At 36.3% G+C, this 18,391-nt stretch overlaps 1 protein-coding gene across 1 annotated transcript in view; it reads right to left on the bottom strand.

Moving 5' to 3' along the window:
- The window catches only part of LOC141495014 (chemokine-like protein TAFA-4), a 124,778-nt gene that overhangs the window by 22,563 nt on the left and 83,824 nt on the right, over positions 1 to 18,391 (bottom strand). The window contains exon 3 of the mRNA XM_074196085.1: positions 4,997 to 5,152. Coding sequence (XP_074052186.1) covers positions 4,997 to 5,152 — 156 coding nt within the window. The remainder of the gene's footprint in view (positions 1 to 4,996; positions 5,153 to 18,391) is intronic.

Raw genomic sequence — 18,391 nt, 5'->3', positions numbered from 1 at the left:
TCAGGGTCCGAGATAAGGTTAAAAACATAGTGTCAAATCCTTGGAGAGTCCTAAATGCCAGACCAACAAGTTCGTATTTGATTCTGTAGACTTTAGGAATCCAATGAAGATTTTGTAACAAAGGAATAATAGGGGCAGTAAGATGGCACAGTGGATAAGGTCCTTAGTTTGTAGGCAAGAACTGTTATCTTCCTGATAAATCTCTCCTCACATACTAACTAGTTGTATGACCCTGGTTCATTCACTTAACCCAATTTGCCTCAGTTTCCTCATCTATAAAAAAGAGTTGGAGAAGGAAATAGCAAATCACTCTAGTATTTTTGCCAAGAAATTCCCAGAGTATTAAAATCAGACATGACTGAAAAACACCTAAACAACAATAATATAAACAGATCATCTGTAAGAAAGAGTAGTCCAGCCACAACATGAGCATTGATTGAAATAGGAATGCAGTGGAAGTCAGAAGGCCTATTAGGAAGCTTTTGAAACAATTGCAGTAAGTGGTAATGAGGACCTGTGGTAGTGTGGTAGCAGTTGAAATAGAGGAGGAGGCAGATGTGAGTCCTATCATGAAGACAGAATTGATGGGATTTGTTCACTGATGGGGTATAAGAGGGAAAATGTCAGTGAAAACATCAATTTAGAACACAGACAGCTGGGTACATCTTTATTCCACTAGCAAAAATATTAAAGTTAAAAGAAGGCACCAGCTTACTGAGAAAGATCTTTTCTACTATGTACTTCCCCTGTGGATTCAAACATATCACTTATCTCCTCTGGTCCTCAGTTTTCTCATCTGTAAAATGGGGGAATGGGGATTGAATTACCTGAAATCTGTTTCCATCAAGCTCTAGAGTTCTATGTATGATCACATAATGGATATGATTCGAACATGTTGAGGTAGGGAGGTCATTGGGTACAGGAAGAGATTTTCTATAGATAATTAAGGATCTGGACTTCAAGCAGAAAACTAGACTGGAAGAAACAGATTCCGGTACCATCTACAGAGTATCAAGGGTTAAAATTGGGGAGGAAAGTGGAAGGGAGGTGGGGAAGCAGAGAAGAGAAGAGGGGAGGTAAAGGGAGTGCTGAGAACAGAACCTTGAGCAACACTCACTTCCAAGGGTCAGGGCCATTATGTGAAGTCAACAATAGAACAGCTAGAAGTGTAGACCAACTAACGATAGAATCACAGATTTAGAAAGGATCTCAGAAGTTATTTCAGTCAGTCATTTTACATATGAGGAAACTGAGATCCAGAGAGACTGTGATTTGTCCATATACTAGATAGAAACGGAATTAATCAATTGATAAGTATATATTAAGTGCTCCAATCATTGTGCTAAGCACTGGGGACAATTTTTTAAAATCCTCTCTCCATTTGCATAGTGTTTACATCCTACATCCAAGCCTCTACCTCTAATGTGTCTCTCTTTTCATGTCATTTGTCACCCTCAGAGTCAGGAAAAAGGGAAAATCCACAAAAAATAAGTGATCAAAAGGACCATATTTGGGAAAATGGTCAAGAATAAGGACTGAGAACTTTATGTATTTAACATACATGATGGGGTGGGGACAGATAGGAAGGGACACAGAATTTCCAGAAGTTGCGGTTATTTTTGATGTATATTTCAGAAATTATAAATATTCTCTCAATCTCTAAATCAAAATCAGCACAATTAGCCCCAAAGAAAGTTCCCCATGATAGCCAATGCAGGTCACGAACCTGTGTATACTCTACAAGATTATCATGACCCACAAGGGGGGGGGGGGGGAACAAATCCACAATCTGGGAATCCTGTTGACTAAAGTCGTGATTTTGTGTGAAAAGTAATGAAAACATTAGATAAGAACCTTCCTAGTGGATTAACCAGAATGTATAAGGACACGTTGATTTTGTGTGTGGACATTAATTACTTCTCCTCTGCACCATTTTTAGGGGCTCTTGTTTTCATTTAAATGTAAATTCCAAATGAATCTCCTTTTCTTTAGATCCTTCCCATTTTTATTGACAAATAAGATAAGGATGTCTCTATCTAGTGAAGAATTAATCTCCTGCACATCCGCTAATGGCATGGCCCTGCATAATTATTACAGGATAAATGACTGAGCAGAGAGAGCTGAAATCTCTAAAGGAAACTGCCCAGGCTAAGAGACCAGTGGCACACTAAGCCAGAAGCAGTAGTGTTCTGAATAAAAGCCAATGGTCTCTTGTATTTTTCTAGTACTTGAAAGTCTGCAAAGATTGAACATCTCTGAATCTCACTATAACCTTTGGAGGCAGATTCTGCTCTGACCATTTTACAGAGAAAGAAATAGAAATTCAGGGAGTTGGAGCATCTTCCCCAGGGTCACATAACAAATAGGTGCCAGAGGCAGGACTTGAACCCAGATCTTCTGGACTATAGATATACCACAGTAAGTCTACAATGAACTTTAGATGTTTGCTTCTAAAACTTATGCACTTTTGGACTAAAGACAGCCTGAAATTCAAATCAGAAAAACCTCAGTTCAATCAGCTCTGAATTTACTAGTTAGGAATGAAGTCACTTCACCTCAATGTCTTCATCTCTAAAATGGAGGGGAGGAGAAGAATTTATCACATATATATTTTTTGGCAAGAGAAGGGCAACTGGGTGGCATAATGGGTAGGATGTCAACCTGGAATCAGGAGGTACTGGCTCAGACTAGCTATGTGACCCTGGAAAAGTCACTTAACCTTTTGCTTCAGTTTCCTAATCTCTAAAAAATGAAATAGCAAATGACTCCAGTAATTTTGCCAAGAAAACCCCAAATAGGATCACAAAGAGTGAAAAGTAACTGAACAATCAAAAAGCATGCCAGTCACTGAGCAAAGCACTCTAAAAATATTGTCTCATTTGATCTTTACAATAACAAAGTAGGTTCTATTTTTATGCTCATTTTCCAAATAGGGAAACTGAGGCAAATAAAGATTAAATGACCTGCCCAGGGTCATACAACTTGCAAGTGTCTGAGAGAGGATTTGAATTCAGATCTTCCTAACTCCATGCCCAGTGCTTTACCTACCTGCCTATCTCTATGATAAAGAAAAGAGGATGATAGATACTCCTCAAGGAGTTTTAATCTCCTTTATCTTTTTGTTATTACTATCATTGTTGTTTAGTTTTGTCAATTGTGTCCAACTTTTCACAACTCCATTTCAGGTTTTCTTGGCAAAGATACTGGAGTGGTTTGCCATTTCCTTCTCCTGCTCATTTTACACATGAGGAAACTGAGGCAAAAAGGACTAAGTGACTTGCCCAGGGTCACACAGTTACCAAGTATCTGAGATCAAATTTGAATTGAGGTCTTCCTAACTCCAGGTTCAGCAAAGTATCCACTGCACCACTTAGCTGCCATAAATATAAAAAGTAGATAATAATACTTAAAACACCTCCTACATTTGTCGCAAGGATAAGGTGAGATGAGATTTATAAATACTAGCCCATTAGATGGAGAGCTGGACCTGAAGTCAGGAAGCCCTGCCTGTCCCTTAGAGAGTGGCCAGTTATACTAATTCTTCTCAGCATGTTTAAATTCAGGCAAATGTTTATTTCTAATTGAGTAGTTTCTTTTGTCATGAACACACAGCCTCCCTAGCAAGTCCTCCTTTATAACCACAGTTCCTGCTCCCTATTTTATGTTAAGGACCTTGTTTTCTTACAAGTTCTGCCAGTCAGTGTTGCATATTCTCACCTCAAAACTGAGCCTGAGAAATTTCAAGTAACATCAGATTTGCAGGTCTATGATCCTTGATTTTCTGGGCAGTCTCCTGCTACTAGCAGTCTTCAGAGTCATGCAGACATGTTGTTCTGTAATTGCTGACCCCTGAATTACAGCAGATTGTAGGGTTCTAGATTTAGATCAGGAAGGGCCCTCAATGCCCATCTGGTCCAACCCCTTCATTTTACAGAAGAATACACTGTGATTTAGAGATGAGGTGACTTGATCAAGGCTGCACACTTTAGTAAGTAGGAGAAGCAGGATCCAAACCCCTATAAGTCCACACTGTAGTGCTGGGGCAGATGACTAATAGGATCATACATATAAGCATAAATTTGGTGGACCTTAGGTCTTACTGCCCACATCTGAAATAATCCCCTAGAGGATTCAACCCTTTCAGCTCCAGAACTCTGAAGTCAAAAGGCATGGATTCAAATCCCATCCCTGACACTCATTGACCATAAGATCTTGGGAAAATCATTGCTCAGACCTCAGTTCTTGCAACTGTAAAATGCAAGGATCAGAATAGATGACCTCCGAGGCCCATTCCACCTCTAGATGGATGATCCCATGACCAATGACCATCCTTAAAAATTTCCAAACTAAAATTTCCCTTTCTTATCACCGAGATCTTCTATATATTGTCTTACCTAATTAGAGGGTGGGCTTTTTAGTAGCAGACTATCATCTCTTTTCTATTTGCAACCCAAGTGCTTAACACCAATGTTTGGCAGTATTTAATCAATGTTTTTATCCATTTGTACTTTCATCCAGTTCAATCCCCTTCCTTGTTCAACAAATGAAGAAACTAAGGCAGAAATAGTATAAGTGATTTACCAGTGTCACATAGCTAATATATTAGATGAAGTTCACAATCAGGTCTTCTGACTTCTAAGTGCAGGATTGGCAACTACCCCATATTGTCTCTCTAAACCTAAATCATAGCCTGAGTACCAAATGGTTTTGTGCTGTTTCCAACCAGTAAAGCTGCTGGATGATTGGCCTCCCAAGTCCCCTAGTCTGAGAAATAATGTCTTGAGTCACAGATACCACTGGCAAAGACAGAAGATGCATCACTACATATATTAAGAGACTTAATTATCCATAATATATTCATCACCACCAACGAACAGGGACTAAGAAAAGGAAGGATTACACAGCTCAGGAAGCAAAAAGTCAACAAACAGGGTAGGAAGGTTAAGTTCTTCCCGTCTTACTGAGATCTTAGCAGCATCGATTAGAGATTGCTTACCTTCAACACAGGAAGGCTGAGCCCTTGTTGTACCAGCCACCTGCCCTGGGAAGCAAGAGCACTTGACCGTCTGGGATCGCTCCTCAATCCTGTTCTTATTGCAGCAGCGATGCACAGCGACCACTTCACATGTCCCTTGCTTGACCTGGTGGTGCCCTGAGATGTGCAAGAACAAAAATATTCACAAAGGCATTTAGCCTCACGATGAGCAAGACTCATGTGACCATTTTTGTGGTACCCAAGTTCTTCCTTCATTCTTTCTTTCTTTATTCTTTTTTCTTTCCTACATTTCTTTCCTTCTTTCCTTCCTCCCTTCCTTCTTTTCTTTCTTTTTCTTTCTTTCCTTCTTTATTTCTTTCTTTCCTTCCTCCCTTCCTTCCTTTCTTCTGTCCTTTCTTTTTCTTTCTTTCTTTTTTCCTTTCTTTCCTTTTTCCCTTTCCTTCCTCCCTCCCTCCCTTTCTTTCTTTCCTTCTTCCTTCCTTCCTTCCTTCCTTTTTTTAATATGGCAAAGCCATGTTTCCTGAAATGCATTGCAAAGGTATAGAGAGAGCCAACCATTAAGAGTTAAGAAAGTCCTGGTTCAAGTACTATCTCATATTTATACTGGCTGTGTAACCTTGACCTTAGACTGACTTAACCTTTCTGGACATGAAGGCTCTAATTCTGGAAGCTAAACAGAACATAAGAAACATTGTTAATAGAAGGAATTTAGTATTTGGGCATTCACTCCACCAATGAAATCATTGGTCAGAACCAAAACAGGATATGATGAAGCCAGCTTTAACCAGCTCCGAAGTTTTTTTCTCACTGTGAGCATTTACAACTTCAGAAACTGTGACAAATGCTATGAATCAAGGTCTGATTTATTCTCTCCTTGGATTGTCTTTGGTTACTGAGAGAAATCAATGACCATCAACTTATTGATTGCTAGCTAACCTAATTAATAAATTGATTATTAATTACCAGAACCTTTGTCTTTCAGGGTTTTTCATGGGTCATAATATGCTGATCAATTGAAATGATTTATTTTGCATGACTCAAAGGGCTAAACATCCAGAGGAATGATGGGGCAAGTTATTAGGAATCTAATTTAGACTTGATAGCAGCAAAAACTCCTTTACAATGAGAGATGATATCTTGGAAGGTAGTGGTTCTATTTCTCACTCAAGGTCTTCAAGAAAAGGATGGATGAACAGGTTGTCCTGGATGACCACTGAGATCTCTTCCACCATAAAATCTTTTGTTTGTATGATTCTAATTTCACATTGCTTACCAGCAATTGAATAGATTTCCAAAATGTAAAGGCCAAGCTCATAATTTAAAAAAAAACTATTGATAGCAAAAATCACATAGAACTTGTGTTAACAGGCAAAGAAATGGGGGGAAATGCTTGATTAGATTCATAATAGCAAGAATGACCTAGAGGTCTGGTATTTTCTGGCATCTAGTGACTAGCTGTGTAGAGGGGCCAAGATGAATTAACTCCTCAATTATCTGTCGGGAAATACCCTCCCTGTTGGCCATTAGGCTTTAATTAGATTACTAAATGACACAAGAGGGTCAGCAAATGAAGGAAGAGTTATCTCTGTGCCTGTTAAACAAAATGGGAGAAATATGCTCTAATGAATTCCTCTAATAGACAAAAGACTCTTCAGAAGGGCCACTAAATTTTAAAGTATAAAGAAAAATGTTATCAAATGGGCTATTAATGTACCTCATCTGAAAACTCAAAGGGAAATTTCTATTTCAACTGCATACATCCTATTCTCAGCTTCTTCATCAAGAAAATGAGAGGGTTGGACTATGCAATCTCTGAGGTCCCTTCTAAATTCAGCATCCTAGAATTCCATACTTCTATGATCTGTGAATAATCAAGCCATCTATTTGGAGAAACAGTTATAATCACATTCAGAAAACCAACCTAATAGCTTCAACTGGCAGATTCGTGGCCATATAGAAAACTGACTGGAGTCAATCAAATGATCAATCAACAAGTATTCTTTAAGCATCTACTCTACCTATTCTAGGCACTGAAACTGCAGAGACAAGAATTCAACAATATCCATTCTCCAAAGGCTCAAAGTCTATCAGGGAAATTATCATGTGTGTGGCTTAGGTAGATAAAGAATTATACAAAGATAATACAAGATTATTTAAAGGAAGAGTAGGAGAAAGCATTAGTGTCTGGGACCATGGGGAAGGTTTCATATCAGAGGTAATATTTAACCCAATCAATCAACTGTTCAAACTGTAAGTTATATTTATCACATGAGGACTAAAATTAGAAGCTTCCTCATATACCTCCTGGCTACACAACATTAGTCAAATCACTGAACCTCCCAAAAGCTCAGTTTCCCCATTTATAAAATGGAAATAATAATCCGGATACTTCTTTTCCCCTCCAAGAGGTAACCATCCATTTTTGTGAAGAATCATAATAATGTGAGCTATGATAATAATTGTAATAAATTAGTTTAAGACTTACAGTTACTTTACATTTATTATTACATTTGATTACAAAACAGTCATGGATACTATTGTTATCTCTATTTTTCAAATGAAGAAACTGAAGGAATAAAATGTTGACTGACTCATCCAAGGTCACAAGTTTCTGAAGTAGGATTTGAACATGGATTCCACCTTTTACAAGATAGTTATGCACAATTTTTCTTTTTGGTACTGGTGTACTCAGTAGAACGCTTACAAATAGTTATGTCTTGGGGTCAACTTACTTTAGAAAACCATATGTACTAAATAGGGCCACAAGATCAGACATTCATGGATCTAAATGGGATCTTGAAATCATGTAATCCAAGCTTTGTTTATTGTGTTGGGGAATTATAGGAAAGAATGCATTATGTATTTTTTGCCTAAAATAATAGGGAGATTGAGGGAATTGACTAGATCTATGATCTTTGTGTGTGTGGATACTGCCTCAAGCTATACACATTACAGTCTACCCATGGATATTGTTCTTATAGGACCTTTGTCTAAGTTGTCCCCCAAATTCACCAAAGTAGGGTCATCCTTTAGAGGAAGCCTATCTTCTAGAATGCTTGACATTCTCTAGATGCCAGCTTGGTGACAGAGCAGATACAGTATTTCACCTGGCATTAGAAAGACCTGAATTCAAATCTACCATTATATAGTTACAGGCTATATGAACTGGGTAATTCACTTTGCTTCTGTCTGCTTCAGTTTCTTCAGCTGTAAAAAAAAAATGGAGATAATAATATTTACTTCCCAAGGCTGCTGTCAAGATAAAATGAGATAATATTTGTAAGTAGATGATAGAAGGCACTAAAATACTAGAGAATAATCAAGAAAGGTCTCAACTGGAAGTGACATTTGAAGGAAACCAGAATTATAAGAGATGTGAGGAAGGCTACACTGCAAGCAAGGGGAATGGCCTCTTGCCAGGTATGAGGAAACAAGAAGAAGGGTAATTTGACTGAAATCTGGAGAGAATAATGAGACATAAAAAAAACCCTGAAAAGATGACCTGGAGTCAGACTGTGTGGTATTGATTAAATGGCAACTAGAAGTTAGTATTTGATCCAAGATGCTATAGGAAGTCCCATGGGAGAGCAGCATATCAGATCTGATTCACCTATGTGGAGGATAGAATGGAGAAGGAAGAGATCTGAGGGAGAGAGACAAATAAGGAAATTATTACAATGGTCCAGGGAATCGTGATAAGAGCCTGAATTAGGGTCATGAACATATAATTGAAGAAAAATGATTTGTGTAAAAGATGTTACATTAGAGAGAACCAACAGAACTTGATAAATAATCAGATATAGGGGTAGAGAAGAATAAGATTTTGAGGATGATAATAATTTTTTACGATAATAATAATAGTTAGAATTTCTATAACTTTAAGGTTTATCAAGCAGTTTACAATATAATCTCATTTCATCCTTGCAACAAAGATTCCACTTTTATACCCATTTTACATATGAAAAAACTGAGACAAACAAAAGTTAAGTGATTTGCCTAGGGTCATATATCTACTGTCTTATACTGGATTTGAACTCAGGTCTTTCTAACTCCAGGTCCAGCATTCTTTCCACTGCAACATTTTGCTGCCTCAAGATGATTTCCTAGTGATTGTAGGTTGAGTTCAACAGAAATTAACAGAGGTGTAGTTTGAACCCATCTCTTCCTGTGGAATCCAAGTCCAGCACTCTAGTCATAATATTCTACTTTCCATTCAAGTGTGAACTGGGAAAAGCAACTATTTCTCTTTATCTTGGCTTTCCCAAATGAGAGGGTTGGACCAAACAATCTCTAAGGATCATTTCAGCTCTAAACCTGCCTCCAATTTTAATAGGTTTCCCTTCACTAGACATCTTCATGAAGACAGTGCTGAGTGTATTGTAAAGAAAATTCTTTGAGGGATGTGAACTGGGCTGGGTCACTTCTAAGTTCTCTTCCAAATCTGAGAGTTTGTGAGTCTTTGACTCCAAGGAACATAGAATTTGGAAGTTAAAAAAGACTTCATAGAGAAGATGGAACTTGATTAAGATCTTGAAAGATAAATATTAGATTTAGAGGAGAGAAAAGTTAACATTCTGGGTGAGAAAAACATGAGCATAGGCATAGAAGAGACAACTGCATCCCCATAATAATGGAATACATGTCTGAAGGGCTATAGCAAATAAAAGAATTATGATTGGCAAACAGGATCCATCCCAGAAAGGAGAGAGAACCAGATTTCTTCTCCCATTTCATAGAACCAAGCAAAAGTGGGATGATCGTTTGCCAGAGATTTAGACAAGAGATTGTTAGGGTTGGATTAGATGACTGACTACTAATCAGATCTAAGAGGATCTGACATCCCTTCCAGCTCTGGTTTTTGGTATTATGGAATTTTAATGCTTTCATTTTCTGTTTGAGCATTTAGAAAAGAACCCCTTCAACCAATTATTGGATCAACCCTTTAAGGCAATTGTCAAAAGCTGAGCAAAGGGAAGGGAAGAAATGAATCTGGACCCCAGAAAAACACCAGGAAGGAAAAAGAAGTAGGAATTTTGCTACTTAATTTCTTCCTCAAAATCAACCATCTTGATACCATTTCAAAGGAATTAAGTTGTTTGGTTTGAAGGCTATTTCTTATATTGTGATTTTTTTTTTTCATAATTAGATTTCTGCTGGGAAGGAATCCATTTTCTTTTGTGTTGCTTGCAGCCATTCTCATGAAGACAAAGACTTGCCAATGAAGTGATTTCTACTGAAGAGAGCTATTTTAAAAGTAAGAATGAAGGTAGTTTTTAAGGATTTTTTATAATCCTTTATGATGAGTGGCAATTAATATGGAAGGGACAAGAAGATGGGGGAAAGAAGGTAAAAAAGGAAAAGAAAAGAAAAGAGAGGAAACGTATTCAAGTAGGTTCTTAATTTCAGAAAGTCAGGACTTTCTAATAGAGCAAATAAATAGTCCAAAGGTAAAGAGAGACGCCTCTGGGGAGAGGGTCTTCAATTAAAACTCAGATTTGTAATCGTGAGGATTCTTTTGTAGATTCGACAAGATGGAACCTTTGCTCATTTCCAATTGTAAAATTCTATGAGTCTTCAAAAGTTTCATCATAGACTGACAGGATATATCTGAAACACTGCATCTTATTCTGGAGTCCACATTTAGAATGGAGTCTAGAGAATGAAGGGGAAGGATTTCTAAATCAGTCAAAAAATAGGGTGCTTAGCCTGAACAAAAGGAAGACTTAAGGTAACATGATAGCTGTCACTGAATACTTAAAAATCTAACCCCATGGGGGTGGCTAGGTGATGCAGTGGATAGAGCACTTGACCTGGAGTCAGGAGTATCTGAGTTCAAATCCGGCCTCAGACAACTTAATAATTATCTATCTGTGTGGCCTTGGGCAAGCCACTTAACCCCATTGCCTTGCAAAAAAAATTAGCCCATGGAAAACGAATCAGAATGATTCGGCTTGGCCCCCGAGATGGCAGAACTTGGAGAAGGCAAGGGAATGTTGAATCATGGCAGATTTATGCTTGATGTCAGGAAAAGCATCTTGACAATTCATTTGAACTCTCCCAAAGCAAAAGAAGCTTCTTTGTATGTGGTAGGTTCCTATTCACTAGACATCTCCCAATAAAAGTTGGATCACTACATGTTGGATTAAACATAGATGCAATTTTTATTCAGTTATTGGTTGGAGAAGATAACCTACGTTCCCTTTTCAATGCTAACATTCTGTCACTTTGGGACTCCCCAAATAGTCCTTCTTCACATGGGGAAAAAAAGTAATTTCAAGGGTATATGACCTATTCCACTAATTTTCAGTAGTGGAACCATCTATAATAGATAGCTAACTTCCTTTTTAAAAAATATCTAAAATTTCTCATGTTGCCAACTTCAGCAATCCATGGAAGTCAAATCATTTTTTTCTTGGCTCTTCCCTAAAGATTTTCTCCTATTTTTTAGAGATGATTTGGGGATACAGATTGATTATTAACATACATGGACAATGTCCCAATCTCATTCTTATACATGAGCCAATGAATAAGATGATGAATAAATAAATAAACAAACAAACAAACAAATAAATAGATAGATGGTTTTGGATCATACATAGCACCTTAAAATATATTATTTTAAAGTACTGATACATTAAAGTATTTATCTGAATGCTCACAGAGTAGATGTTGGTATAATTCTTGACTATAATGAAAATTAACCAATTCACTTACAAACCAATATTGGCTTAATGGCTGTGTATTTTCAAATACAGATTGACATTTCTAACTCCACAGTGAATCAAACCTCCCAATGTTGCTTATTCTCACCCCAGTCTAATGAGTCACTTGATGACAGTGTCCTAAAAAGTTAATACTTCCCCAGAAGTTTATGTTACATAAGATGTGAACTAATACATGAGAAAGATGTCACTTGTTAAGAAATAGGCCAAACAGAGATAAAGGCAACAAAGTTCAAGGCTGTTAGGAATGTGGAGAAACAAGTACACTCATTCATTGTTGGCCGAATTGCAAACTTGAATCTTTTCATAGAGCCATCTGACGGTGGGCTAAAAAAAGGCTATAAAAATAATCATAGCCTTTAAGCCTTTAACCCAAAAGATCCATTGTTGGGAATGTGACCTGGAAATGTTATCACCAACCAAAAGAAAAGAGTTATTTGTTCAAAGAGTTCACAGAAACATTATATATATATATGAAAAAATGGAAGCAACCTAAATATCTAACAATGAAGGAGTATAGTGTATTTCATTACATATTGACAGATTAATGTAAAGGCATATGGCAAAGACATTAATATTGAAAAGTCAGAATAAAGGTAAATATCTAAAGACATTTCTAAAATAAAGGGGAAATAGAGAAACAGAAAAACTGAGTAACCTTAATCACCAATATATGAAGAAAACAATGAGAATGAATGAACAAAATAGAATTCAGATAAAGACTTAAAGGAAGAAACTGAAAATTTATGGCATTTGAGTAGCTGAATTTCTTTTTTTAATAATAACAAAAATGATAGAAATAATAAAACTGACATTTATATAGCACTTTGCATTTATTATTACATTTGAGATTTATTTGTTAAATATTCCCAAAGCAAGTTTAATTGGTTTTATTTGTGTTCAGTATTGTGTAAAGCAAATGATTTAAACTTTTTTAATAATCCAAAGAAGCTTCATATTATGTCTCATGTTTATATTAAATCTGAATGGATTTCGGAAACAAATTATTTCTCCATCTTTTAATGAAGGACACAATCAAAATCATTCAAATAATCATCTAAGGGAGATGTATTATTGTAATGCCTGCAGACACTGATGTATTTCAGTCGAGTTGTTGAACTCAGATGATCCTCAGATATAGGACAGTTCTCCAATGAATCTGTGATCTCATTGGTAGTACTTCTCTCCCTGATATAAACTACAGTTAATCCTCTCTTCACCTGTTCATCCTGGGGTACCCAATGGACTAAAAACTTTCCTTTCATTTTATTGGCACTGAAATGATACCAATGGCTCATTTCCCTTTCAGAAAAATTACTCTTCCATAACTCTACACTGCAGCCAAAATGGACTACCAGCTATTCTGATTTTCTCCACTGGACAAACTCTCCCCCATGCCTAAATCCCTCCCCATATTGTCTCTCCCCATCTTTACTTCTCAAAACTATATATATATACATATATATATACATATATATACATACATTATATATACACCATATATAATGCTTAATGAATGTTTCTTGGCAAAAGGGATAATAAAGAATGTCAAACTAGAAGGGAACTTGAGATCACATAGTCCAAACTTGAACCTGCTGGTCAGGAAGAAAGGGACAGAAACCCCTTAATATTTCAATAAGAGTTCTGATTGCCTGGAGAAGAGAAAGCTTGGCAGCTTCCAACAGATGGAGTTCTCTTCTGAGAAAAGTATGCCAGTTCCTCTAATTGGTAGAACCTAGACAATGTTTCCATTTGGACAGAGTTACTAAGGCCAAGAATCATCAAAGTATGCTTTTAACAGGTATCTTCCCTCCACTCAAATGAGATCTCTTTCCAAGGCGATCTCTTATAGTTTGCCCTCCTAACCCTTCTGAGTCCTAGGAAACAGAGAAATAAATGAGTTTGATGTTGACTAAATGGAAATGAGATGGAATACATGAGAAATTAATTACTTGGGATTTCAAAATGAACTTTCATGGAGAATAATATATGTTTTCTGGATGCTATGAAAGAACTGTTTAAACTTTCTTTGAAGTTTTAAAAAAGATCCAGTGTTAATTTAATTTAAAAAATCACATATTTCCTTGAGAAGGAGTTTGGACTCAAAGTACCAAGGTTCAAATCCCTCCCTTCTACTTATTATCTTATCTTCCTGATATTGATCACCATTCCACCTCTCTGGTCCTCAATTTTCCCATCTTTAAAATGAGAACATTATACTAGCTAGCCTACCAGTTATAAATCCATGATCCAGCTTTTTAAGTATGTTTATCTCTTTTAATATCTGTATGATTTCACCATTTCATACATAATTGGATATATTTCTTATTTACTCATTTGCCAAATATTTACACAAGATAAACTCAGTAGACAGAAATAACTCAGGAGACAGAAATATCAATATACATGTTACATAGAAACTGGAAAAATGGAGTTCCATCTGTACATTAAAGATGTAAAAATAAAATAGGTAGCATTTTCCCCAGAGGAAAGAAATATCCTTCTAAATAAATATTTTACAGCAGTAAACTGCATGATGCAATTTATCAAGAGAGGAAAATGATGCTGGCACAGGATAAAATCTCTGCTCTCATATCCCTGATGTTTACTGGCAGGTTAGGTCATTTCGCGAAGGTATCTACTGCCAGAGTTAAGAGATTAAAATGAAATCCTGAGTCAAAGGGGATTTTGTTGTGATTTTTCTTCTTTAGCATTAAAGCTAGTAATAAAAAATTAATGCTTCAAGTTTTCTTCTTCATGATCTCATGAAGAAATCCACTAAAAGTATCCAGTAACAAGCCAAGCCAGTTCTCACACTAGGAAAACTGAAGTTATATGCCAAAAAAGTCATTTTGAGAGGAGCAAAGTTAAGAGTTGGAAAGGATCCCAGTGGTCACTGAATGCAAACCAAACTTTAACAAGGATCTCATCATAGGGAAGAGCCAAAGATGGAAGAATAAAAGAAACACCACAGTCAAGTTCCTCTAACATTTTTCTCAAACAGCTTTAAAATAATGCCTCAAACCAAATTCTGGTGAGGCAGAGATATTTTTCCAATCCAAGACAATTTAGGGGGATCAGACAGAAATTATAGGGAATGTTTGTGCTATCTGTTGAGTATGGTATAAGGTGTAAGCCACAATTCCAATGTCCAGACTAAGTTAGTTATGGTTCCATGGTAGAGAAGAATATTTTTGGTCACAAAGGAGCAGGGGCCTATCCTATGTAAAAAACAGAAATATTAATATGCATGTTACATAGAATGCAGATCAAGAAAACAGTGACCATACATCTACCTGGATCAAATTGCCTTGGAAGTAACAAAAAAACTTCCAAAACCCCATTTTAGAGCCCCCTAGCTCTAAAATAAGCACACACACAAAAACCAAAGTCTGAAGCTTGCAACAGTGTCCCATCACCACCAAGTGAAAAGAGATCAACTTAAATGTGAAGTTCAAAGAGAAGTAGGCTAGAAAAATAAGGGGTAAATAGCAAACAAAAGAACCAAAACATAAAAAGTCAAGATGGTGACAGTAAAGATCAAAGTATGAATTTTGAAGACGATTATGTTGGGGCAGCTAGGTGGTGCAGTGGATAGAGCACTGGCCCTGGAGTCAGGAGGATCTGAGTTTGAATCTGACCTCAGACACTTAATAATTACATGGCTGTGTGACCTTGGGCAAGTTACTTAACCTCACTGCCCTCCCCCCCCCCCCAAAAAAGACAATGATGTTAAAAGAACTAAAAGCAAAGCCATAAAGAAAAATGTGAATTGAAAACAAGTCCAACAAGAAATCCTGGAAGAGCAAAAAAAATGACTTTTAAGACTCAAATACTGTAGAATACTGGTAGAAGAAAAATTACAAAAAGAAATGAGAGTGATGCAAGAAAATTTTGAAAAAATATTTAGTAGCAAAAAATACTGAATAAAATAACTTTGAAAACATATCAATCAAAATATCAGAAAAGACTCTTTTATGAAGCTAGAAAAAAATAGCAACAAAATTCATCTGGTAGAACAAAAGTTCGAGATTATAAAGGGAATAAATGAAAAAAATTCAAAGGAAAATGGCCTAGCAGTGTCAAGTCTCAAATTATATTACAAAGTGGTAATCATCAAAACAAGAAGGTACTTGTTATGAAATAAATAAGTGGGATAGATTAAATTAGAAATACAAATTAAAACAACTCTGAAGTACTACTATACATTTATCTGATTAGTTAATATGACAGAAAAATAAAATGATAAATATTGATGGGGAAGAGGAAAAGTAGGGACACTAATGCACTTTTAATGGAGCTCTGAACTGATCCAAATATTTTGGAGAGTCATTTGGAACTGTATGTAATGTGTGTGTGTGTGTGTGTGTGTGTGTGTGTGTGTGTGTATCCTTTTATTCAGCAATACCACTACTAGTCTATATTCCAAAGATATCAAATTTTTGTAGCAGTTTTGTTAGTTGTGGCAAAGAATTGGAAATTGAAGGGGTGCCCATCAATTGGGGAATGACTGGACAAGTTGTGGTATATGATTGTGATGGAATACTATTGTGCTAGAAGAATGATGAGCAAGAGATTTTTCAGAAGAATCTGGAAAGACATAAAATGATGCAAAGTGAAGTTAGCAAAACCAGAACACTGTATACATTGATGGCAGTAGTGTAACAATGATTAACTGTGTAAGACTTAGTTACTTTGATCAATACCATAATCCAAGACAATTCCAAAGGACTCATACTAAAAAAATGCTATTCACCTCCAGAGTGAGAACTGTTGAAGTGAATGTTGATTGAAGCATATTTTTCACTCATGTTTCTTGTTTTGTTTTGTTTTTCAATATGAGAAATATGGAAATATATTTTGCATGATTTCATGTATAATTGAAATCAAAGTGCTTGCCTTCTTAAGGAACCAGGAGGGAGAGGGAGGAAAAGAATGTGGAATTCAATTTTTAATAGCTTAGGGAAAAAAGTATAATATTTTAAAGAATTTTTTAATATTTTAAAAGGAACCTATCTTCAATATCACGACAAGCTGTTATTCATCCTCTGCTTGAACACCTCCCATCACAGGGAACTCAACACTTCTCAAAACCTCCCATTCTGCTATGGAACAGCTTTATTAGTTTATAATTCTAAGCCGATTTGCACCATTGTTGCTGCTAGGTCTATATTCTGCAGCTAAGAGGAATTCTTGTCTTTTCTTCATCTTATAAATATTATGTCTTGCCCCTCTAGTTATTTTTCTTTTATCCATATAGAAGAACCCCTGCTTTGCAATTTATTCTTAGAAAACTCCTCTCAGTTAGTATATCTCAGCAGTGGAATTTGCAACCAGGTATTTTGACCCCAGGATCAACTCCCTTTGCACTATAACACACTGCTTTTCATATGTCTTCACTACAAAAAGGACCGTTTTTCATATATTGAGTCTGAATCTGCAGTTACTGTTATTTGTATTGCTAGAAAAGAAAAGAAAAAAGGATATGACCAAGTGTGATAAGAGAGAGGATTCAGGACATGGATACATTCCTAAAATGCCCTTATAATCATATAATCTCAACCATTCAAGTTCAAATGTAACCACCCATCAAATAGGAAACAAAACAAAACAAACCAAAAAGACTGGATATGAGATGATGTCCATTTCAGATAAATTTATCACAAAGGTCAGTGTGACTATGACCTAATCTTCAGCCTGCACATATAACACGATAGTTCATACCAAGCTGCAAATATCTAGCAAAGGTCAATCAATAAATCTTTCAACAAGCATGTTTTCAGTGGCTATATATGGCACTGTCCAAGGAATGAAAGATGCAAAAATAAAAATGAGATCCAGAGAGATCAAAGGAATTTGTCAGAGGAAAAAAATATGTTCATATATAAATATATCCAAACAAGGTATTGGAGAAGATGGGGAAAGGAAAATACTAGAATCTGAGAGGCTCAGGAAAAGTTTCATGTAAACATAAATTAATTGGACTTTTTCCCCCTGAGCCTGAGAAATAATTTCCAAGAAGGCCATTTGCCTAGCATGAAATCAGGACCTTTACTCATTCAAAAACTATATGTAAATGTATAAAATTATTGCAAAGATGAAAATTCAGAAAATCAATTTATTTCAGGGTAGAAGGGAGTGGGGAAATCAGGCTGTTGTTAGCTCCCAACACAAAATTTATACAACAAAATATGAATCAAAAGTTATCTCATTAAAATATACCATAAAATAGTAAAGGACTTCCTTTTTCTCTTTTGTTCAGTATCACCAGGATTGGAGAGAGAAGAGAAAAGGGTCTGACCTGGGGATTTCTTATTTTTATTGGTGTGAAGGACTCTAGATATATAAAGTCCCTCCTCCAATGAAGATCTTCTACTTTATAAGAGACAGGCAGCTAGTGGATAGAACACTGGCCCTGGAGTTGAGAGAACCTGAGGTCAAATCTGACCTCAGACACTTAATAATTACATAAATGTGTGACCTTGGTTGAGTCACTTAACTTCATTGCCTTGCAAAGACAACAACAAAAAAAAAAATCTCCCTGAGACTTTGGGAGGTGATAGGACTTGCTCCAGGTCACAAACACTACTAGTATGTATCCAAGGCTGTACTCAAAAGTTGGTCTTCCTAACTTGAAACTTTTGTCATGCTGCTTCTCACAACTACCCATTAG

Source organism: Macrotis lagotis, chromosome 8 (assembly GCF_037893015.1).
Source record: "Macrotis lagotis isolate mMagLag1 chromosome 8, bilby.v1.9.chrom.fasta, whole genome shotgun sequence".
NCBI lineage: Eukaryota > Metazoa > Chordata > Mammalia > Peramelemorphia > Peramelidae > Macrotis > Macrotis lagotis.
Note: the sequence above shows the minus strand (reverse complement) of the source record. Positions and strands in the feature narration are given on the sequence as shown.